Below are 23685 nucleotides of genomic sequence, written 5' to 3'. Positions count from 1 at the left end.
CCTGCTAGCTGAGCTACATGAGCATTCGATTTTCGAGAAGATTCCTGGAATACTCTATGTGCTATACCTCAAATTAAAGTTCTCTGTCTGGGCTGCAAGACAATAATATGGTATTAGCATTGACTATCATTCATCTTCATGATATCATTGTTATTTGAGAGTGAAAATGGCCAGGCAAGACCTCAACTCATGGAACTGAGGCTAGAAAATTCTTTGAAGATCTTCCAGTCAAGAAATTGCCAATTCCTATGATTATTGATGACTATAATCATAATATGAATGGGATTGACCTAGCAAATCAGTATAGGGAACCCTATGAGACTCATAGAACTACATATCACAACTGGTTTCTCCAATTATACTGGATCTTGGATACTGCAGTTATCAATGATATAAGCTTCAATATCTTTATATGAAGCAGCAAGGGGTCTCGGCTAGTCAGCTACTCAAGCATAAGCTTCCGGGAGGAGCTCTATCAGCAACTCTTTGTCTTTGCCAGCTCAACCCATGATCTACCATCTGAATGGCTGAAACCTTTACTGAATGACAAGCAATTTTCATTGCCAAAGAGCCTTGTTTGTGTATGGTGTCAGGATAAATGACTCGATGTTGGGAGGAATTCCATACAATGAAGATGGAATCCCATATTACCTAACTAGGCTAGCTAGAAATAAGGTTCAATAAATTACCAATTACCAATTACCAAATAATACCAAATATTACCTAGTTATATAAACCAATAATCTTAGGTAAAATATACCAATGAAACCGCGCTAGGTCTGGCAACATTTTTACGGACGAAGGGGGATAACATCGAGAGGCACGTGATTAAGCAGCATCCACTATTAACTAGTTAAATAGTTAACTAATAATTAATAACGAAGTTAGTTAGTTAAACTAACTAGTTGTTAACTTAGTTAATTAGTTAATAATTGACACAATCAGATAATGATGACTCAGCAATTGTAGCTGGTGCATTTGGTGCGCCACAACCAGTCCCAATCGAGAAACCTTCCAAGCAACCAACCTCAGGCTCTGCTGAGCAGAAAGCTTCCACCGAGGCCATATCAAACTACCGCCAACGTCTTGCTTATGCTGGGAATTCATCCACGCTGTGCCATACATGTTACAACATCTGTGCTCAGTTCATACCGTTTCTAAATATCGCAGACCATCGTTCATTTTGACCCGGTATCTCTCTGTTGTTCCCTTCACTTTCTTTTTGAGGTTGTCGACTCCCCATCTCTCCGCCGCCGTCGCCACCTCACCTCTAAAATCTTACCTTCGCAGACAACAGGCGCTCCCGCGACCATGTCTGTTTCCATCAAACTGGGTACTCCCCTTGCAGAGGCTCTTAACGAGGCCATACAACCGAAGCTGGTCGAAGTGGGTTGGAGCACGGGTGGAGGAGATGACTCCGCTTTGGCTGAATACGTCATTCTTATGCTCGTCAACGGGAAAACTCAGGATCAGATTGCTTCGGAGTTGGCAAACGATCTTCTAAGTCTTGGCCCAGAAGATACAGAAGCTGTTGATTTTGCAAAATGGCTATTTGAACAGGTCCACGAACTGAACAACAGGATAAATGTGGCGGCTCCCGCAACAGAGCAACATGCTGCGTCGCAAGCTATTCCTTCAATTTCAGCACAGCAGGGCAACTCACTCTCAGCGGTTGCACATGCGAGTGATGTAGGGGATTCTGCGATGAGTAGTGATATTGCTGCAGGGCAGGATGGTAATATGTCAGTCCACATTTCCCCATGTTTTTGTTTTAGCTTGCTCCTCAGCTGACTGGCACGAAATTAAACAGCCCAACCGGTCCAAAGAGTGCGCGGAATCCTAGACAACAACAAGGTGGACGGGGCAGGATGGTGGGCCAAATAAACAAGACCTTGGACCGCGCGAACGACTCCGTCTTACATCGGGTGCGCAATCACCAAGGTTCAGAAAGGATCAACAGCCACTCCAGAGAACCCCCGAAGGCCCCAAGAGGGTTTCAGCTAAGAAATGGACGTATGCCGTCAGGAAGGCCTTCTGGTCCGATGGGAATGGGTATGGGGATGGGCATGGGGATGGGCATGGGGATGCCTGGTGGCCAGATGCCGAATGCTCCGCCATTTGGAATGGTACCATTAAGTCCTCAACAACAGATGCAAATGATGGCTATGCTGGAAGAGCAGGCTCGCATGATGGCTCAGATTATGCCGGGGATGGTCCCACCTGCCATAAATCCCGCTTTTCAAAATGGTCCTCCTCCAAACCAACAGGGGCGCTCCCTTTTTGAGCGCGCAGAGATGCAACCAAACAGGAACCAGCATTTTGCTCGACGGGATCATGTGAATGGCCATTCTTCGAACTTCCACCGGCAAAATGAAAATGTCGATACAGAAATGGACACTGCGCATAACGACGCAGAATCTTCAATGGACGTTGATGCCGCCCACGAAGCACAACCTGCCGAACCAGGACCCAACACCGTCTGTCGATTCAACCTGAAATGTACGAGGAAAGACTGTCCCTACGCTCATCAATCCCCCGCCGCCCCCGAAGGCGTCGTCGTAGACGTGAACGACGAATGCCCCTTCGGCGCAGCGTGCAAGAATCGAAAATGTGCCGCCCGACATCCCTCACCGGCCCAGAAGGCAGAACACCAGGCCGAAGAACTCTGTCGATTCTTCCCCCACTGCACGAACCCGAACTGCACTTTCAAGCATCCAAGCATGCCCATGTGCCGGAATGGAGCGGACTGTTCGACGCCAAATTGCAAGTACACACATCTGCAAATTGCCTGCAAATTCAACCCTTGTCTTAATCGGATATGTCCGTACAAGCATGCTGAGGGTCAGCGGGGCGTGTTTGCGGATAAAGTGTGGAGGGCGGCCGATAGTGAGAAGAAGGAACATGTTAGCGAGCGCAGGTTCGTGACGGATGAGGATGGGCAGGAGGAGCTTATTAAACCTGAGGTTGCTAATACGTCCACGCCGGACGAAGTGAGGGGGCAGGAGATTTTGACTTGATATAATTTCTGTATCATTCTTTTTTGTTTCTTGTCTGATTGTGATGGATGATCTTTTCTTTGAACTGTGATTGGCATTATTTCTTTCCCTTCCTTTCCCTTTTAATAAAGAGGCACCTTTACTATTCTTGTTCCCCCCCCCCCCCCCTTTTTTTTTTTTTTTTTTTTTTTTTTTTTTTTGCTCATAGTTTCTCGTTCTGTTAAACCATGTATTACACTTTAAAAGCTACCTGGTATGTACTGACATGACTGGCGTTGGATAGGTAAAGGTTGTTTTATCTATTTGTTCCTCTGTATTTAGCATAAGAACGGATTTCAACTGGCAAAAGGGCGTAGGATATCGAAGACATTTTTTTGCACAGCTGAATCCTGGACTATCTCGGATATGGAATGGTGTTTTAACAGATGAAAGATGTTGTCCTTTCTTCTTCATCTCTTTTGTTTGTTTGGTTCTGTATTCTACTTGCCTTACTATTCAGTTCTATGTTGGTATTTAGTTCAGGGTGATTTTCATTGGCTTTGAGTCTACGTATAGTTACACGCAGGCGTTGAAGAAGCAGACAAAATGATGACCTGCAGTGAAATTATCATGCCAACCGCGTTCTTCATACTCATCTTCATACTCCAAGATATGCCATTGTTTTTACACATTCCATAATCCAAGCGAAGCAGCTTCTGTTTGAGGAATTGACCTAGAAGCAAGCCTTTACACAGGATGTGCTTCGATTGTAGAGCAATTGGTGGGTTATGACGGGTGAGGCTGATGACAAGCCCTGAGCTAGTCGAATCGGGAAGAGTTCAACACTGCGCATATTTACCATGAACGGACCACCATCATAAACCACCAAAACTCCGAAAATTAGCCACTGTGATAGAACATATCGATTCAGTTGCAAATGAGTCAGCGATGCTTATTCTGTTGCACCCTAGACGAACTATGGGCGCATGCTCGCCCCAGATTACACCCATGGGCCCGATCTAAACGGTGGTTCACAACTCGGCGTCCTGCATCCTTTCGCCGATTCTCCTCCGCTCCGGCCACCAACCAGAAAAACATCGCGGTCATCGGTGCTGGTGTAACGGGTCTGTCAACTGCATATCGTCTTTCCCAAGACAAAAATGCACGGGTTACCGTCTACGAAAAGTCACACAGACTCGGGGGTTGGTTGCAATCAGAAATAATCGATGTTGATGGCAGGGATGTCCTGTTCGAATATGGCCCCCGAACTCTCCGTGCGGGATATCGGGGAAGCTTATCAACTTTGGAGTTGGTGAGGCATCTGGCTATAAAACCGTTCCTTCAATTCCACTTAGCCATCTTGTATTTACCCTAAAGCTAATGTGCGTATGTGGAGCTTGATTCAGTTATTCGACCTGGGTCTCAAAAATGATATTTTAGCAACGAAGAACGACTCCCCCGCTGCCTGCAATCGATACATTTACTATCCAGACCACCTAGTCCGCCTTCCGGGGCCATATCCTGGTTATGGCTCTCTAGCGAATATCTTGATGAATGTGATACAACTATGTACAGAGCCAGTGCTCTGGAAACTTGCGGTAGAAGTGATCCGCGACCCAAGCAGACAGGAACGTGACCGTTCTATAACGGACGAATCCATCGGAGATTTCATGAAGCGGTGTTTTGGCCCTAATGTGGCAGACGTTGTTGGCTCCGCTTTTTTTCACGGCATCTATGCTGGCGATCTGTACAGGCTAAGCGCGCGTACGATTTTACGCATTGCCTGGGACGAATTTCAGCTATCTGAACGGGGATTTGCAACAGAGCTTATGGAATATATCAATAAAAAACGGTTTACCATGCCTTACGATATTTTCAAGGCGCGCCAGCTTGTTTCTAAGGAGAAAATAACAGATATCTGTAATTTTGCCGCGGGTAATAACGTTTTTACTCTCCGTAGAGGGTTGGGGCAACTTGCAACTTCACTGGAATCGTCATTAAGGAGTGCACCAAATGTGGAGATCCAGACTGGATCCCAGATTAAATATATCTCTAAGGGAGTAGACCCATCACCAATGACTGTATGGCAAATCCCAAATTCTCATATCTGAAAATATTCGTGTCATTCTTTCAGGCTAACCATATTATACATGATACAGCTCGCCCTAGCAGACGGCACCACCTCCAATTTCGACTTCATAATCTCCACCACCCCATCCACAGAACTCTCCAACCAACTCCTCAACTCCCCAACTCACCCCCCGCCAACCGCCGTAACAAACATCCTCAACCAAAACGACTACGCCGTAGCCGTCATGGTCGTTAACCTCTACTACAAAAACCCCAACCTATTTCCCCATCGCGGCTTCGGCTACTTAATCCCCCGTTCCATCCCTTTCGACCTAAACCCCGAACGCGCCCTGGGCGTCATCTTCGCCTCAGACAGCAGCGCAGGTCAGGATACGGCACCAGGCACCAAGCTCACCGTCATGCTCGGCGGGCACTGGTGGGATGACTGGCTTCCCAGCGACTTACCCGATGAAGAGAGCGCCATAGCCATGGCCAAGTCAGTGCTGGCGCGCCATTTGCGCATCGCCGAAGAACCAACTGTTGCCAAGGCGCGCTTGCAGCAGGATGCGATTCCGCAGCCTACGGTTGGGTATGTGTTGAGGATGGAGAGGTTGCATGAGGCTATGGAGAGCCAGTTTGGGTCGCGGTTGAAGGTTGCTGGGGCGTGGTATACGGGCGTTGGTGTTAATGATTCGATATGTGCTGGGAGGATTGTGGCGGGGGCGACGCTTGCGGGGCAAGAAGGGGTTACCGGGTTGGAGCGATATCTGCCGCAGAATTTTAAGGGGAGGTTTGTGGAAGAGGGTTAGGTGGAGTGATAGTATGATATTTTTGGGTGGTAAAATATTAGGGACATTTCCTTTTTTCCTTGTAGAATGTAAAATATGCTAGAAGAGGATACACAGAGGGGCTCTTTAGAATATATTTAGTGATCTGGTTCTCCGTGGGGTTGTGCATTGTGAGAATGAAAACAGAAATTATACCCATTGGCTGTGACAATTCGATTTAGCAAGTATCGAGCAGAAGTATGCATTCTTTTATTCGGTTTCGCTACCATCATTCTATCCCCAGATATCGCTAATGGTTTATCCGTGCGTATCGTATCAATTTTATCCCAATTGTATCGAACGTCTTCCCCTAAATTTCAACCCAAGATATCTCACGCTGGTGTACTTCTCAAATTCACTAGTAACCCTCTGCGACGCGCAATAGGAAAAATTTTTAAATTAGCACCGGCAAATCCATGCCCAACCAACCCCATATTGTCTTCATCCTAAGAGGTTGGTATGCGATTTTCGTGTGCGTGGATGCAAGCTAATTGCATGATCATAGCAACACATGAGTTGCACGTCTGCCTTCCCCTCAAATCTTCGCATGCGGCGGTAGGATGTAATAATGTATGCACAACTCTCCCTCATCGTCGTGTCATTCAAATTCGCAATTTCAAAACAGTAAATCCCGTGGCGCACAGAAGATATCAATCATCAAGTTGCTTCTCAAACTTCATTTCCATTACCTCCGTCATATGGCTCACGGGCCTACAGCTTCCTTCTTCCTCTCCCCGTCCGAATCAAACCCCAACGCATCTAACTGTCTTACCAGTTCCTGAATTTTGATAACCTTCTCAAACTGCTCGGGTAGCAGATTCTCGCCATTGTCTTTCTTCTCCCTCAGCTCCCTGGCCTGCCTCAGCTTCTTGCGCAGACTGCGGGCTTTCTTCTCCTTTTCAGCTTCAGGATCCACGACAGCATCAGGAGCAACAACAGCGATACCATGTTCCTCCCCTTTTTCCCTCCAGTTGTCCTTCTCCATAGCCTTGCCCCCAACTCCGCCTTCCGTCTTTATCGAAGCAACATTATCACTTGCGACAGCCTTAGCCCTCTTCTTCGCCTCGCGCTTCTTCGCATTTTTGTTCCTCGCAGCTATAGCCATGGGAGCATCAGGAGATTCATCATTTAAGCTTTCTGCGCCGGGGATACCAGCTCCCTTCCCGCGATTCTTCCATGCCTCAGCTGTGCGGTTTTTGTAGACTTGGATATCCTCTGGAGGGCGATAACCTGGGCGAACTTTGATTTCGCGGCGCTGGGAGCCATCTGGGCGAATAGAGGCTGGGATGTGACGTTCGCCGGTCAGGGCATTGACTGTAATTCCCGAGGAAGAGATGGCGTCTTTATCTGTGTCTGTGATGGTGGTTTGTGGCTTGGGAGCCATGATGAATGATGTGTAGATGTGTGTTGTGTTTGACTGCAGCGTTGTGTTCTTGTGAAACAGGATTTATGTATTATGGTAAAGTGAGATGAGGCGTAACTAACCAGCAAACTAGTTTATCTAACACAGTCCCTGTTAACTTGTTGCATTGTATATTGAGCTGATCTCCAATTGAGCTTTTTTTTCTGTGCTATTGGCAGAATCCAAGGCGGAGAGTCAGCTGACCAATCACCGCCCTCTGAATTCCTGACGCTTTTCCTCTTCTTTCCCTTACCATTCATTCTCATGTCAATTTATCTACAACATCATCGACAATAGCAACAATCTCTTGACGCAATTGTTGCTCGCATATCAAATCCACTCATTTTACCCTTTGTCTGTTGAAATCCCATCTGTCTCTCTCTTTTGCCATGGCTGGAGTATGTCACTTTCAATTCCCAATACCAGGCGTGGAATCAATGCTAATCAGATCTCACATTTTCCAAAGATCTCCGGAGCCATATACAAGCAAGGCTTCCCTCCTCTACTTCTATTCTTCAGTTAATCGAACTGCTGAAAGCTAACCGTATACCTTAGCGTCCTCTTCCGACGAAATGCCGTCTTCCTGAGCTCGATGTTCGTCGGCGCGTTCGTATTCGAAATGTATGCATATTATTTCGTTTTTTATCCAATGAAAACAAAAACACACTCATTTATAAAGGTGTGGTATATGGTGGAGTTGTATTGAAATTGACAGAATTCTTTCTCGTTGTACCTTTTATAGTGCATTCGACTCGATTAGCGACAGAATATTCGACTCGATCAACAAGGGTGTACGTATACATCTTAACCCGTTTGCCGATTCCCAGACTGCGTGTTGAGAAGCTAATACTGCATGTACAGAGACAATGGAAGGATATCCGACACCGGTACATTCAGAAGGCCGAGGAGGAAGAATAGATCTGGTTTTTCTTTAGGGGAATTTGGTCATTTAACGTGGATTTATTCACATCTGATGACCTGGACGTGAAGCTTGGGAAGAGAAGTGCCGGAGACTGTATATTTATAAATTAGACAGGTCCCTGTGGAATTACATTTTTTTTTTTCATATTATTCCTGTTTCTGGGGATTCTAGTCCTATGTTTCCTGTCATATAGTTCATATATACATAGGTGCAATTGATTTACCTAGCCTGGCTGGGATATTGGGGCGTTTTCTGCATTGCAGCTCATTTTTTTTAGTGGTGTAACTAAGTAGGATAGCCTCTGATGGAGCTGTTGATAAAGGTCTAGAAGAAAATGCTTCATTTTAACAAACATGTATGTTCCCTAACATACATATACAGAGTGAGAAAAATAAAATAAGGCAGTAGAGGAAGTTGTGGTTGTTTGAGGCTCATGAAGTTCTTCTCAGGGCGGGTGAATAGTCATGGCCGAAGCGACCCAGCATATTTTGTATGATAAATAGGAGAAGAAACCGATTGTCTGGAAGCTGCCCGTTCTAACAATCTGACATCATTACTTGAACATATATCAACAAACATTTTCCACCACCCTTTCAACTCAAATTCATATCTCTGAACACTCTAGGATAGGGCCTATTATTGCTACTATCTACTTGCATGTTATCACCACCCCCCACTTCCATAAACATCTCCTTCACACTGTTGTCTCCCACTTCCACCAACACCAGCAACACCAACACCAACACCACCAGCAGCTCATGATACTAAACTTGCCCTCAGCCCCCACGCTAGAAGAACAATAGGACACACCAAAATAAATGACCTGAAAAAGCACGGAGGTACCACATACACAACAACTATGTTGTCTGATCTTGAACGGAAACTCGGGCGTGCGCTGCTGGAGCATCCCTCTAAGCATGGCTACCGCTACACTAGAGAAGCCAGCCATGACCTCCTCGAGCTCCTATTCCGCTCCTTGACCGGCTACAATGAAGAATATCTCCGCCTACTATTTCCCGACGGTCTCCCAAAGGGCAAATGGAAGCTGTCAGAAGCTCAGGGTGCGGTTGAAGGTGCAGAATACACCGAGGCGGCACGGGGCAAGAGATGCGGGCATATTTTCAAGAACGGCGAAGCTTCATATCACTGTATGACGTGCTCGACGGATGATACCTGTGCATTGTGTTCGCGATGCTTTGATTCTTCGGATCATACCGGACACAAGTATTCCATTTCCTTGTCGAGTGGATATAACGGGTGCTGTGATTGTGGCGATGAGGAGGCGTTTAAGATTCCTGTTCTCTGTGCTATTCATACGGCGACGGCGGATATTGAACAGAAAGGGAAATCGTCAGCACAGACTCCAGCTGATCTGGTTGAGAGTATTACAACAACGATCGGCAGGGTTTATGATTATTTCTGCGATGTTATCTCCTGCTCACCAGAGCAGCTCAGGCTTGCAAAGTCCGAGACTAGCATCAGGCAGGATGAGGTTACGTCGAGGCTCTCTTCAGAGTGGTATGGTGGGAGCGATCCTGCCGAGGAAGAGCCAGAGTTTGCTCTCGTACTCTGGAATGATGAGAAACATACGGTTACAGAGGTTGCCAATCAAGTTGTCCGCGCCTGTCGGGAGGTATCGCGGTTTGGAAAAGAAAAGGCTAATGAGACACACGAAATTGGAAGGAGTGTGGTGAAATACTCGAGGGACTTGGGGAATTTACTTGCTGTGTCGAATATTATTGAACAGATAAGAGTCACCGTTACAGTGAGGTCTGCTCGGGATACATACCGGGAGCAAATGTGTGGAACGATCATTGAGTGGCTTTCTGATATTGCCTCTTGTTATGTTGGCAATGATAGTGACTTGCTCAGGCAGACTGTGTGTGATCAAATGATTCAGCCTTGGAGACTTGGGAGCAGTGCATCAAACGCCAGTATTGGCAAGAAAGGTATATACGACAATGAACAGGAGGATAGGATGAGAGGTTACGCTATTTCATTTACGATCAATCCAAATGGCCCCTTTATCGAACTTGCTGCCACTGACGATGTGATGGATGACAACGATGAGGGAGCTATTGAAGAGGACCGTGATGAGGAAGAAGAAGGTGAAGATGATGAGGTCGACGATGAGGAGGATGACGATATGGATGTTGTCAATCCCGTTCGTCTTAATCTGGAACAAATTGCAGAAGCTTTCGAAGCTAGAGCCAATGCCATGAATGCAGATGTTGAAATGGCCACTGAAGACCACCTAGAAGTTGAGGAGGCAACTCTCGCAGGATATCCTCCACCCCCTCCACCGCCACCACCACGGACACTCCAGCAGGGTGGCCAGGATGTTACCCCTCTTATTGCCCCCACGGGGCCAGAGAGTGAAAGGTTTGCGAATTCTATCGCATCTGCAAGAATCACTATTCCTAAAACGCCTGGTGTGAGATCCAAGCCGTATTCAAGAGCTCCTACGTACTGGGGGATTAAGCCTGATCGATACTTCGACAACCAGGACCTTGCTCCCTACGAAGACTTCCGGAAGAGGACGCGACTTGATTGGATTATCTTGTTCGACTTGAGACTATGGAAGAAGACTAGAACGGATGTTCGGGAATTGTGTCTGGGTACTGTTGTCAATGTGCCACGGTTCAAAAGGATCCTTGGTCTACGGTTCTCCGCGTTATATACCACGCTTGCGCAGCTATATTTGATCGCTGATAGGGAACCGGATCATTCTATTATTAACCTCTCCCTACAGTTATTGACAACACCTTCTATCACCGAAGAAGTAGTTGATAGGGGAAACTTCCTAACGAACATAATGGCCATTCTCTATACCTTCCTCACCACACGCCAAGTGGGAGAACCTCGCGATGTTGACCCAACTGCCACACTTTCGATTGACACTGGCTCAGCAACTAACCGGCGACTATACCATTTCTTCCTTGATTTACGATACCTCCTTCTATCTGAGCATGTCAAGTCCAAGATCCGCTGTGAACGGCAATATCTGATGCAATTCCTTGATCTTGTAAAACTCCCACAGGGAATCTGTCCCAATGTTCGTGCAGTCGAAGCTCATGTTGAGTACGAGACAGAAACCTGGATCGCAGCATCTATATTGATGAGAGAAATTAACCGCCTTTGTCGGATGTTTTGCGACGCGTTTCGCATAAACGACACTGAAGAGAACGAGGCTTTCATAGTTGATGCGATAGCAACAACTGCTTATTCGACCATGGTCAACTCCCTGGGACTGGAGCGACACCGTTTCAGCCAGGCGGAGATCAAAGAACTAGTCCGTTTCAAGTCTGTCCCATTTGTCGAATTTGAAAATTACTCTTTTAAACAGGTTACACACCATCGGCTAGTTGATTTCGCTGTAGATCGTGGGTCGATTAGTTTCCATCACGCGCTCCATTATACCCTCTCCTGGCTCGTTGAGTGTGGTCGGGACATGCCTGAGAATAAAATGAGGGAAGTGTTTTATCGTACGGCGAATATGGTTAAATCTCAACGTTTGATCAACACGCAGATCCAGGGATTGGATGCGGATGATATCATTTTTACTATGTTTGACTTCCCTCTGAGGGTATGTGCTTGGCTTGCTCAGATGAAAGCGGGCATGTGGGTAAGGAATGGGCTTAGCCTTCGACACCAAATGAGCCAATATCGCGCCGTCACAACACGTGAGTTGGCATATTATCGAGATATTTTTTTGTTGCAGACTGCCTTTGTTGTTTGCGACCCCATCAGATTTCTTGCGAGTGTTGTTGACCGGTTTGGCGTTGGCGATTGGATGCGTGGAGGATATGTGACTAGGCCTGGCTACGAAGATTTGAAGCATGTGGATATCCTGGAGGAGTTTATCCATTTGATGATCGTGCTGATCACTGATCGAACTTCGTTATCGTCTCCGGAGGATCAAGATAATGTTCGCACGAGTACTATGGCCCGAGACATTGCACATGCTCTTTGTTTCAAACCACTGTCCTTTTCGGACTTGTCGCAACGGATGAATGAAAAGTTTGGAGAATCGACTAATTTCCAGGAGGTCTTGTCGGAGGTGGCTACGTTCCGCCCTCCGGAAGGAATGAATGATACAGGCACTTTTGAACTGAAGCCGGATTATCTCGATCTCGTGGATCCATACTGCGCTCATTATACTAAGAACCAGAGAGATGAGGCTGAGAACCTGTACAAACAGTGGATGGCGAAGAAAACCGGTAAAGATGCATCGCAGATTGTTTTTGAGCCGAAACTGCGTGTGATACAGTCAGGGGCATTCGTTAGACTTACTGCTTTTACTCAGACGACATTGTTTGCTCAAATTATTCACCACTGCCTAGATTATTGTCTAACATTTAAAAGTGTCACTGCAAACGTCACTACGACGAGGGTTGAGACATTCCTGCATCTGGTACTCCACCTAATTCTCTTGGCAACCATGGAAGATAATGTCTCTGAAGATGACCTGGATGAGAGTGGCGAGCATCCTGACTCCACGCAATCATTTATCTATCATGCCTTATGCCGGACTAAACTTACCCGTATGGCAGAAATAAGCATTATCGGGTTGCTTCAGAATATATCAAATGTGCCAGAGTTTTCCTCATGTGGGCCAAAGATTAGACACATTTTGAAGAAATTGTGGCAAATGCGTCCGAAAGCTTATGTTGCTGCGACAAGTACTCTTGAATTCCCGTACGACAATATCGAGGCTCCTTCCCCGGCTGCCAAGACCGAGAGCGAACTTGAGATTAAGAAGAAACAGGCTCTTGATCGACAGGCTAAAGTAATGGCACAGTTCCAGCAGCAGCAGCAGAACTTTTTGAATGCTCAAGGTAACATTGACTGGGGAGAGGAGGATGACGATATGAGTGAGGTTGGGGAGCCAAATCATCTCAGCTTGACTGAAAAGAAGCTTTGGAAGTATCCTTCGGATCGATGTATTTTGTGCCAGGAAGATACCAATGATTCGCGTATTTATGGCACATTCGCGCTTATAACAGAGAGCAAGATTCTTCGACAAACAGATACGGAAGACGCCAGCTACGTTGGGGAGGTATTAAAGACTCCATCTAGTCTCGATCGTTCGGCGGATGCCATTCGCCCATTTGGTGTTGCTGGGGACAATCGCAAGATGGTTCGAAGTCTAGATTCTACAGGCGGCGAAGTCATTATGGAAAAGCAAGGGTTGGGCAAGGGCTACAATCCCAAACGAGCAGTGGTAGGACCTGTAATGACTGGTTGTGGGCATATTATGCACTACCATTGTTTCGAGGACTATTACAACGCCGCACAGCGAAGACATCACCACCAGGTTGCTCGCAATCACCCTGAGCGCTTGTCTCTGAATGAGTTCGTTTGTCCACTTTGCAAAGCACTAGGAAACTCTTTCTTACCAATCATCTGGAAGGGCAAGGAGGAGTCCTACCCTGGTGCTTTGGGCACAACAGAATCGTTCGATGAATTCTTCAATGAAACGCTTGTCTACGCTGTGTCTAGATTCCGAAATCATGCTCTTATAATGGAAAGTGATAAGCTGTATACTTCCGGGTTCCAGGACTTGTTTGTCGATTACGTATCTAAAAATTTCATCTCCCCCCTGTCGAACAAGGTGGACCAATTGACTACGCCGCCACTCCCGGAACTGCTTTCCTTCTCCCAACCAGCCCGGATGCAAATGCCAGGATTATTCCCCCAACCAGATGAAATTGCCGCGATGGGCCCTCCTACTACTCAACAACCTACTTCAAATACAAATTACTCGCTTATGCCAGAGCTTGTGACTATCTACAAACGACTAAGAGAGAGTATTCGCTCTAACGGGATCTACTCGCAATTTGGGTATCAAGGGAATATATCAGATGACTTGATTTTCTCCGATGTATTACTTAGGAGCCTTGGGTTTTCCATTGCGGCTGTGGAAATCGCCCAACGGGGTGTTGGATCCCAAGGCGGAAGCACTCTACTAGCACAGGTTCCACAAATGACCCTTACACATTTACGAGTGATATCCGAGACGGCTTTTTCGTACTGCTCCATTGGAGGACTGAATCCGACCGCGACGAATAAAACCGGATATGAATTCAGAGATATGAATCGTCGGAAACTCTGTCAGCTATTTGTTGGGCATCCAGGACTTTCTGGGCTGTCCAACCTAGCCTACGATAACAAGTCCATCGAGCCGCTACTTGGACAGGACAGTTTTGTGTTCCTGGCTGAGTGTTCGCTCTCCATAGTCCCCGCGTTAAACTTCGATATTATCCATGTAGTTCGCCTATGCTACATCGCTGAAATTGTTAAGACGGCCCTGGTATATATGCTTCATCCGACGGGTTTCCTTGAGTTGGAATCAAAGCACGATTCCGATTCTTCTACGGATGATGGTGTCATAAACCCCCGGGAGTCTCTGATGAGGAATGTATTCAACTGGCTTATTAACACATACAAGACCTCGTCTACCAATAATCAGCTACCCGAAGAAGGTGTCTCCTCTCTTTTCATCGACAGCGAAACTTTCTCAAACAGCATGATAAAAACCCTCCGACGAATGGTTGACAAATATGCACTCCCTTTCCTCCGCAAAACTGTTATTTTACTACATGTTCGGTTTGGGGTGGAGTTTCCGAATACCGGGTCGGATTATAGTGATTTGGCCGAGATTGATCGCCTGTCCACTCTACTTCATCTTCCTTCGATTGATAGCATTTTTGAGTCTCTTATAAATAATGTGGCTGCAGAGAGCAGCAACAGTATGGCCTTGTTAGTTACTGGGTGGATCTCGCATTTTATTTCCTGGCTACAAGAACGCACAAACGTTGATGATCATCAGCAGCAATATCAGCAACAACTGGAGCCCCTTTCACTCCCACATCCGGCGATTTTTGAGCTGGTGGGGCTTCCCAAATACTTTGACTCCCTGTTGGATGAGGCAACGAGACGCCGCTGCAAGACGACCGGCAAGGAACTTGCTGATCCCAGCATCTGTCTCTTCTGTGGCGACATATTTTGTTCCCAGGCGGTTTGCTGTCGAAGCGGGGGCGATCGGAAATTGGGTGGTTGCAATCGCCACGTTGCTGAGTATGTTACCTATTATTTTACGTAATCTTAAAACCAAGCCCGTGATACTGATTATCTCCATTACAGATGCGGTGGAAACGTCGGCTTATTCATTAACATCCGCAAATGCATGGTTCTCTTTCTTCATAACAAGAACGGCAGCTGGCATCATGCGCCTTATCTGGACATCCATGGCGAAGTTGATCCAGGTTTCCGGCATCATAGGCGTCTTATATTGAATCAAAAACGATATGACCGCCTTCTTCGTGACGCGTGGTTATCGCATGGAATACCCGCAGTTATTAGTAGGAGGTTGGAGGCGGAAATTAACAATGGGGGCTGGGAAAGTATATAGGGACAAAGAGGTTGGGGTATGGGGTTATTGGGCATGGGATGGGCTGAATACTCAGGAGTTAAAGTTTTTGTTTGTTGAAATGTGCTTTTTCTGAATCCCTTCTCCGTAAATGTGGGCAACGTATCTTTTCTGCGTGGGGATTTGGGTTTTCGTGTGTATTTAAGTTGAGTGAACTAGGCATTTATTTATTTGCTCAGTTTCTTCCTCATGGTTTCACCCGCCTGATTTCCGTGCATGGCCATTGATTTGCACCTAAAGAAAAAAATTGTTCAAAATATTGACTGCATTTATCGAAAAAATTATCCTGTTCTGTAGAACTTCCCAAGTGAGTCCCGGCTGAGCTCCAGGTAGTAATGTTGATTATATAAACACACTAGCTAGTTAACGTAATCAACCACTGAACGGCGGATAATTTACCAACCGAGCGGCGGATTCTTTCTGAAAATCATCAAATATTCAACTCAAACTATCGTCAACACATCATTTCTTCGTGTTTTTTCTTCAAAATGTCTTCATCTCAAGAATCTCACATACAGTTGGCCATTGCTGCCTATAAATTCCAAAAATTATGGAACAATGATTAGAGATATGGTACATGAAGCTATTCAAGAATTTAAGATTCATGAAAATGATATTTGAAACTTTGATGAGACCGACTGACTTTGCAATGAGGCTTTGTATAACCTTTAAAATCATTACTGCAGCTGAGTGCAGTGGGAGGTATACATTTATCCAGGAGAATTGTGAATGAATCACAATTATTGGATGTAAAGGGTCAAGAGAGTGTTCTATTTCACCAGAAGCTGTGGGACTATTGAACATCCTATACATAGTTGCCTTAAATTAATAGCTACGTATTCAAGTATTAAGTAGTCTTAATTTATTAATATTTTCAATATTTAAGCCTGTTGGTTGTTGAATACATTGTAATTCCCAACTGAGCCGGTCATCATATTGAAATGTGTAATAAAATTACCAACCAACCTGCTTTGATGCATCAGAATGCCACAGATTCACATTTAAAATGAAAGAAACTCTATAGAAATGGAGGAAAATGTTGAATTTGCAATTACTGCTTTGAGAAATAACAAATTACCTCTATTCATAAAACAGCAAAGCTATACGATATTTTACACTTTACTCTCATTAATTGACTGAATTGACTATTTTTTATGTACAAGCTTATATGCAAATTCACACTGATTAAATGAAGATGAAGAGAAAATACTTGTTCAACATGAAGAAAGTCTTACAAAAGAAGAAACTCAAAGCCTTATTGCTCCTCTCAATCCATCTGTTGAAAGTATGGTTAATAAATTATATGAATCTGAACTTTCTGTTTTACAGCTATAATTGTGAGCTCAACAAAGATGTAATAACCGTGGAACTATTGAACATACATGAAGATGATGTCCTAATCCCAGTATAGTTTATTTTATTTCATTTTATTTTTTTTTTTTAAATTGGAATTTCTTTTGATTATATCGTAAGTTGGTTTGGTGCCGACTGGGTTGGGAATCATGCTAGTTAATTTGTTGGCGCCATTAGCGCCATAGCTGCAAGTGGCAAACAAACTCCAAGGTCCTTCTCAATCTGCATACTCCCCAGACACAACTCACTGAAGCTGTTCTTACGACTGAACGGACATAGTTGCTAAACAACCTTAAAATGATGAGGCCTATCTAGATACGCTTAAAGAGCAAATTATTTACTGTTCTAACAGTTTCTACCAAACCAAGCAGAAACCATGAACAACGAGCAATTTCGCCGCCTCCTCTTCGACAACCAACTGAAAAATAACCATGACTCTTCACTTGACAAAGTGGGATCCCCACTCAGCCGGGACGCAAGTCGCTCCAGACCATTGGCCCTGGGATCGAAGATGAGATCCAGCATCCCCATGACGCCGTAAGCATGTGTTCCTTCCCATTTAAACTACTTATTTCACCAACTGATTCTCTCGTTTTTCTTATTCGGACAGTCGTTCCGTCACCGGTGTAGATTTTGCACGTCAATTAGTTGAACAACGCCGTGAATCACAGCCTCCTGCTTCAAAGAAATTCAGATCTTCCGCTGCTCCCAAAGGCTCCAAATTAGCTGAAGGATACCATGATCGGACTCTTCAACGGAGGGCGAGTCATGAAAGGGAGGATAATGGTGAAGTGGTTCAGAGAGGTGATGAACTGGAAAACAGAGTTCGGGCGTTGGAAGACATGGTTAAACTTGGCCAGATTGACCAGATTACGTTTGAGAAACTTAGGGCAGAGTTTGGAGTTGGGGGGGACGTCAAGAGCACACATTTGATTAAAGGGTTGGATTGGGAATTACTACGGAGGGTGAAAGCTGGGGAAGATATAACTGCTCCTCCTCCTAGCGCTGATGAAGGTGATGGAAAGGGGGAGCGAGAGAAGGAAAGTGTGCTGGATGTGGATGCGGAGTTTGAAATGGTTCTTGAACAGAAGGAGAAGCAGGTCAATGAACCTATGGTACGAACTGAAAAAGCTAAGAAAGGGACTATGGCTTCTCCACCACCAACTGCTGCGCGGAGAATGACTCGAGATGAGATTCTGAAGCAGCTAAAGGCTAGTCGGGCTTCCACTGGTTCTCAGAATACTATCTCTGAGCCTCCGGCTTCTACGCTAGGCGAAAAGTTTAAAAAGATTGGGGCCAAACCGGAGAAAAAGCGATGGATTGAGAAAGATGCCCAGGGCAGAAGAAGGGAAGTTCTACTTGCTACTGATGCAGAGGGAAAGACAAAGAGGAAAGTCCGATGGCTTGATAAGCCAGATGATCCGGCGCCGAAAATTGGAGATGGCGGGCTTTTGCCGGTAGACAAGGGTGCCGCTCCTCTGGGCATGGATGTCCCCGCTGAAGTTCTGTTACGAGCCCGTGCAGCTGCTGCTGCAGCTGCTGAGGAAGAGGATGATGATATCTTCCAAGGAGTTGGGAGGGACTACAACCCGCTTGCTGGTGTTGAAGAGGATGATGGTAGTGAGTCTTCGTCGTCTGGCGAATCGGATGGTGAAGTAAAAGAGAGAGGCCCACCTCCCCAAGATCTGGATTCACGGGATACCACCCTCGCAGAGTCGCTACAAACACCCATGGAACCTTCAAAACCCCGGAACTATTTTGATACATCCTCCACTCGGGATGATATAGAAAATTCTGATGGTCCTAAATCACTTTCAAGTGACCCAACCATTCTTGCTGCCCTGAAGCACGCAGCCGCGATTAGACAGGCATCCTCATCCATTCTTGATGATGAAGCTGATCTAGATGAAGCAGCAGCTTTGAAACGCAAGAAATTCCTCGAAGAGGCCAAGAAACGAGATAGAGAAGATGCAATGGATTTGGATCTAGGGTTTGGTGGAAGTCGATTTGGAGATGACGAAGATGAAGAAGGAGTTTGGGAAGGCGAAGGACGCGGCCCAGGAAGTAAAAGAAAACGGGGGCCCAAGAAGAAAAGAGGCGACAAAGATAGTGTCAGCGATGTTATGAGGGTGCTGGAAGGGAGACGCCATAAGGGAAAATAAGGATCATCGTCCATGGGTGGTTGAATTGGGCCTTGTTTGGAGACTTTTTGGGACGCCTAAGATGCAAGGCTACGTGCTAGGATTATTTGAGGAAGTTGGTCTAAGACGGTCTTTATAAATTACTAATGCCACTTCATACCGCTATTGGGGTCACATCCTCTGGTTTCTCCGAGCTCAAATGGAACAACAGTTAAGTCATGCATCTGGGTGTATTTGAGATGTGACGCTCATTGAGTGTGAAGGGACGTTTTTATGCAAGGCCTGATTGATGAAGGGATGTTAAGATTGCCCACCTAGAGATCTATGATGATGACCATCATCCCTAGTTTAACCCCTATATAGGGGTCAGGAACCAGTGGATGAATAGCGAATTCCAACAAACCATAATAAATAGCTGTCGGCAAACGGAGATTCGCAGACGGCCCGAAGGAACGTTCCGATCACCAGTACCAAAATCTCAGGCATCCCGAACACCTGTTGCCCGACGGCACATACAAGCTGTGTTCTTTTCTCAGCATGATGACGTCGCGGCCACTTTTGTCTCTAGCGCACATTCCGATGCAACTCCCGGCTCGGCAATATAGTTGTCCAGGTAACACTTTTTATGGTTATCCATGGATCTTCACGAATATACAGGGACATGGATATTACGGATTTCAATGGACTTGGAACGCAGATTACTTAATATTCTATCTTCAAACCTCTTCATGTGTCATCAACCGCGGTTTGTGCGAATCTTTGCCATTCCCAAGTGTTCTAATCTAATGGACGTACCGAGTGGCTGCCATTTTGCTTGGCATCTTGGCAAAACGTGGAAACCCTAATCATTTAAATAAGGTTGTCGACACTATGCTTTATTTGGATTAGCTCGCTTCTAATGTTGCACTTGAGCCAACAGGCACTAAATATTGGATTCCTGTTTGCTGTTACTATTTGATGGATGTTCGAAATTCATTGTGTTAGGCGTTAGATCGTCTACTCCGCATTTTCTACCCGCATTGCGCCCTGGTAACTTTCATGTGGGCTGCTCTTGCCCGGCCTTCTTAACCACGCTTTGATGTGTGAATCATGGCCATAATTCTAATGGGTTGGGACATACTAACTTTACTCACCAATGTTCATGAGAGCGCCGAGAACAGGAATTCCAAAGAACTCTCCAGGGCGATCCAATGGATTGAGAGATGGGGTTCCGTTCTCAAATCTATGCGTTCTGTCGTTATTTGTCAGAAGCTTTTATCCTTTTCTCCCCTTTTATTGGAAGTCCAAAACATAGGGTTACTGCACAATCTCCCAGCCCGTTTACCTGTTCAACAGCAGATAATTGATAAAATGCGACACCGAAATGACTTCGTTTACTTTCCCTCAATGCGACGTTTGTTATTTGGCTCGAAATTCTATCATTTTTACTCACGGCCCGCCATGGCAAAATTCGCTTCCATCTGTGCGGCTTCGCTGGAAGAGCGCCTATCGGACTCCTATCTCAAGTACAAATAGTAGCAGTGTTCCCCTAGTAATAAGTCTCTTTCTATGGACAAATTTTCCCGTTGCCTCTGCCAGATAAAACTCTGCTAGCTTCATCAACATTGATCTTATCTTTTCCCACATCCAATCATGGTGTCTGGATTCAAATATCTCTTTGTCAGCGGGCTTCTAGCAAGTGCTGCTTCCCTTCCCGCTGACGACTCTAATAATATTTCTACTCGTTCATTCCCAGGGAAACGTGGTCTTGCCTACAATGACCCTGCCGTCCTTGCCACGTTCACCAAAAACGGAGGTCCGTTCTCCTGGTGCTATAACTGGGCCGGCAGAGGGGGTGGTGCGCCCAGTACCGAGTTCGTCCCAATGCTTTGGGGTCGTAGGGCCTTCGGAACCTGGAGCCGAGACGCCCAGGCGTCCCTTGCCTCCGGGAGCGGGCACCTGCTCGCATTTAACGAGCCTGACATACCCAGCCAGGCCAGTATGTCTCCCCAAGATGCCGCCAAAGCGTACCAGGAGTACATGAACCCATTGTCAGGCAGAGCCCGCCTCGGTTCTCCAGCTGTCACGAACGGTGGCGGCTCACTTGGCCTTGGTTGGATGGAAAACTTCCTCAACGCTTGTGCGGGTAGATGCAAGGTTGACTTCCTTGCCATCCACTGGTACGACGATGCTACAAGAGTCGAGAGCTTTAAAAGTCACGTCAATGCTGCGATCGCATTGGCTAGCAAGCATGGGATTGGCAAAATTTGGATTACGGAGTTCGCGGGACGAGGGAACGATGCAGCACAGGTCACCTTTTTGCAGAATGTGCTTCCATGGCTGGATGCCAATCCCGGCGTCGAGCGCTATGCCTATTTCAAGACGGATACGTTTGTGAGGGGAGGGGTGTTGTCTCCTGTCGGCCGTGCTTATAGCACTGCCTAAAGATTGAGGGATATTTATTACCTTCCGATTATTTCAGGTGGATATAGGGGCGATATTTAGATCACTTGGGAAATTTTTGTTCTTATTAATTCCTATTAGACGTGGAACTATAGATAAAAATGAGTGATATTGCGGGAACATACTACGTAGTTCCGTAGTCAATCCACCTTTCAGTGGTCCACTTTTTCCACTGCTTAAGCTGTGGGATATTATTGTCAAAAGGCACATACAACAACATAGCTATGATTTCAAATTTGCTTATTTCAGGCCTGTCTGTTGATCACGTGGATGACTGTATGACAAATAAGGGGTGACTAAGGCGGTGAGCCACAGGATCCCTACGGACAAGGAATGCAACCAACGAAAAGACACGCCCAAAAGGATGCTGGTACGATCCTTACGTAATCCAGCCGCTGAGAAAGTCCCAAAGCAAAGATACGCAACTGAAGTCCAGGACTAAAGGACCTTCAGTGCTATTAGGTGCTTGTTCATGGACAGCTTTAATTATTATTATTGCCACACGTTCTGCCTGGGATAAGTGCTCCTAGAATAGTGCATCTACCATCAAGATGAGGGATTTCAAAAATCGACGGCCCACTAATCCTTGCGCTAAATACGACGCAAAAGCCTAGGAGTCTAAGTATTGGCCAAGTGATTGGTAGGTGCTAGGTAGTGTCACAGGCTTCCCGTTCCTTCTAATAACTCTTTAGGTAGCACGCTGTATAAGATTCAACTAGCCCAGTAAGTGAAACGGAAGCGGAAACGAAAACAGTCCACAAACGGAGTGAAACTGAAACGAAAGGCTGTGCGAGAGGTCTATATCCACGTGCTGCTATGCAATCGGCGTAGTCTATTCATGTCTAAACCTTAAAACTGAGCACCGCGGGTTTTTGTAGATCCAATCAAATACACTGAGAAGCGCCCAGGTATGGATCACAGCACTTAGCACAACGAAAAGGTGAAAAATCTGGTGTGATGCTCCCCAGATATCGAACTTCTCAGGCATCCAGGACTTGGGGAAATGGGTCTACGTTTGGCTGTGATTAGCTCGGTTCGAAATCGCCTTCCTTTCGGCCGCACCGATGCGTGCAACTGGCTCACTCACCGCATAGAAAATCACCCCGGTAATAAGTGCCAGACCCTCGACCAGGTAGAAGCCCAAGCCCGCCTGCTGGTTCAACTGTGCAAATGGATAAATGAAGGCAGCATGGATGATGGGCAACAATCCCGAGAGGCCTGTCGCAACAAACGTGGAGAGCCGAAACAACCTCCATCGAATGCTCTGGAATTGGGGACTAACTAGGATAATACTGGACAGGAGCCCCAATGCACCAGTCTACGAACGGGGGATCCCATCCTTGTTAATTGAGATGTTGACTTAAGCTTGAGAAAGAAACGGAGGGAAGACAACCTACCATAGTCCAATACAGCTTCTGTAGGCCGGGCTCGCAGTAGAATGTGACATAGATTCCTGAAACGAAAGACCCAACAGTCTGGAGAATGATGGCAACATAATCCAAACGGGCCCAGAGACCTGAACAAGGCTCCGAATGGCATAGAAGGCTGTGATAGATGGATGGGATCCCGAAGCAAACGACCGAGCTAGTCAAGTAGACGTGTAATGCCAGTTGGTCCACCATGGATGCAGTTGGGTAGCGGTCGCGGAAGTACAGGTGGAGGAGGCCATTGCTGGCGAGGGCGATTCCGGCCGGTATCAGGTGAGAGTAAATGTTGACAGTCTCATTATGAATAAATCGCAAGCTATCGACGCAGAGCCTGACCGACCCGTTGACCGGGCGATAGCCAGTACGGATGAAGGAGTTATGCGCATACCATGATGGTACCTCGCTTGCCACTAGCAGGCGATATTTGGTCTTTGGTTGTTTGACGGCTGAGCCCTTAGCGGGGTTACCCCAGCTCCCGTCGCTACGGGCGGGTGCCAGGCGCTGATATAAAGCCAATAGTCAGAGAAAATGAGTCTGGAATCTTGGTGTGATCTCTTTAGGGGGCGCAGGAAGAGGAGGGGGGGGGGAGGAATGAAGAAAGAAATATATATATCCGGAGCTGATAGAATGTACGTTTCGCGCATACCAGGGTGTGATCAACATGCAGGTAGCTGATGTGACAGAGCCTTAATCT

General features: G+C 46.2%; 8 protein-coding genes across 8 annotated transcripts; 6 read left to right on the top strand and 2 right to left on the bottom strand.

Annotated features, from left to right (window-relative positions):
• Positions 1-1311: 1311 nt before the first annotated feature.
• On the top strand, positions 1312-3017 carry PAAG_01135 (hypothetical protein; the record flags this gene model as incomplete). The annotated part of the gene is made up of 2 exons (XM_002797230.2): positions 1312-1742; positions 1811-3017. The coding sequence occupies 2 exons, from the start codon at positions 1312-1314 to the stop codon at positions 3015-3017; spliced, it is 1638 nt and encodes a 545-aa protein (XP_002797276.2).
• Positions 3018-3912: 895 nt separating this feature from the next.
• Positions 3913-5854, top strand: PAAG_01134 (protoporphyrinogen oxidase; the record flags this gene model as incomplete). The annotated part of the gene is made up of 3 exons (XM_002797229.1): positions 3913-4287; positions 4382-5056; positions 5135-5854. 3 exons carry the CDS (start codon positions 3913-3915, stop codon positions 5852-5854), a joined length of 1770 nt encoding a protein of 589 aa, XP_002797275.1.
• A 721-nt stretch (positions 5855-6575) lies between these two features.
• PAAG_01133 (hypothetical protein) lies at positions 6576-7256 on the bottom strand (the record flags this gene model as incomplete). Its single annotated transcript, XM_002797228.1, has 1 exon — positions 6576-7256. The coding sequence occupies one exon, from the start codon at positions 7254-7256 to the stop codon at positions 6576-6578; it is 681 nt and encodes a 226-aa protein (XP_002797274.1).
• A 407-nt stretch (positions 7257-7663) lies between these two features.
• On the top strand, positions 7664-8192 carry PAAG_11213 (hypothetical protein; the record flags this gene model as incomplete). Its single annotated transcript, XM_015846903.1, has 4 exons — positions 7664-7672; positions 7813-7895; positions 8017-8065; positions 8136-8192. 4 exons carry the CDS (start codon positions 7664-7666, stop codon positions 8190-8192), a joined length of 198 nt encoding a protein of 65 aa, XP_015703510.1.
• Positions 8193-9055: 863 nt separating this feature from the next.
• Positions 9056-15610, top strand: PAAG_01132 (E3 ubiquitin-protein ligase ubr11; the record flags this gene model as incomplete). Its single annotated transcript, XM_002797227.1, has 2 exons — positions 9056-15276; positions 15343-15610. 2 exons carry the CDS (start codon positions 9056-9058, stop codon positions 15608-15610), a joined length of 6489 nt encoding a protein of 2162 aa, XP_002797273.1.
• A 1747-nt stretch (positions 15611-17357) lies between these two features.
• Positions 17358-19143, top strand: PAAG_01131 (hypothetical protein; the record flags this gene model as incomplete). The annotated part of the gene is made up of 2 exons (XM_002797226.2): positions 17358-17518; positions 17592-19143. The coding sequence occupies 2 exons, from the start codon at positions 17358-17360 to the stop codon at positions 19141-19143; spliced, it is 1713 nt and encodes a 570-aa protein (XP_002797272.1).
• Positions 19144-20754: 1611 nt separating this feature from the next.
• On the top strand, positions 20755-21546 carry PAAG_01130 (hypothetical protein; the record flags this gene model as incomplete). The annotated part of the gene is made up of 1 exon (XM_002797225.1): positions 20755-21546. The coding sequence occupies one exon, from the start codon at positions 20755-20757 to the stop codon at positions 21544-21546; it is 792 nt and encodes a 263-aa protein (XP_002797271.1).
• An 850-nt stretch (positions 21547-22396) lies between these two features.
• Positions 22397-23654, bottom strand: PAAG_01129 (hypothetical protein; the record flags this gene model as incomplete). Its single annotated transcript, XM_015844247.1, has 4 exons — positions 22397-22573; positions 22652-22882; positions 22962-23492; positions 23625-23654. 4 exons carry the CDS (start codon positions 23652-23654, stop codon positions 22397-22399), a joined length of 969 nt encoding a protein of 322 aa, XP_015701028.1.
• Positions 23655-23685: the final 31 nt, after the last annotated feature.

Source organism: Paracoccidioides lutzii (assembly GCF_000150705.2).
Source record: "Paracoccidioides lutzii Pb01 unplaced genomic scaffold supercont2.2, whole genome shotgun sequence".
In the NCBI taxonomy this organism is placed as follows: Eukaryota; Fungi; Ascomycota; class Eurotiomycetes; order Onygenales; family Ajellomycetaceae; genus Paracoccidioides; species Paracoccidioides lutzii.
This window is presented reverse-complemented; position numbering and strand designations above follow the sequence as displayed.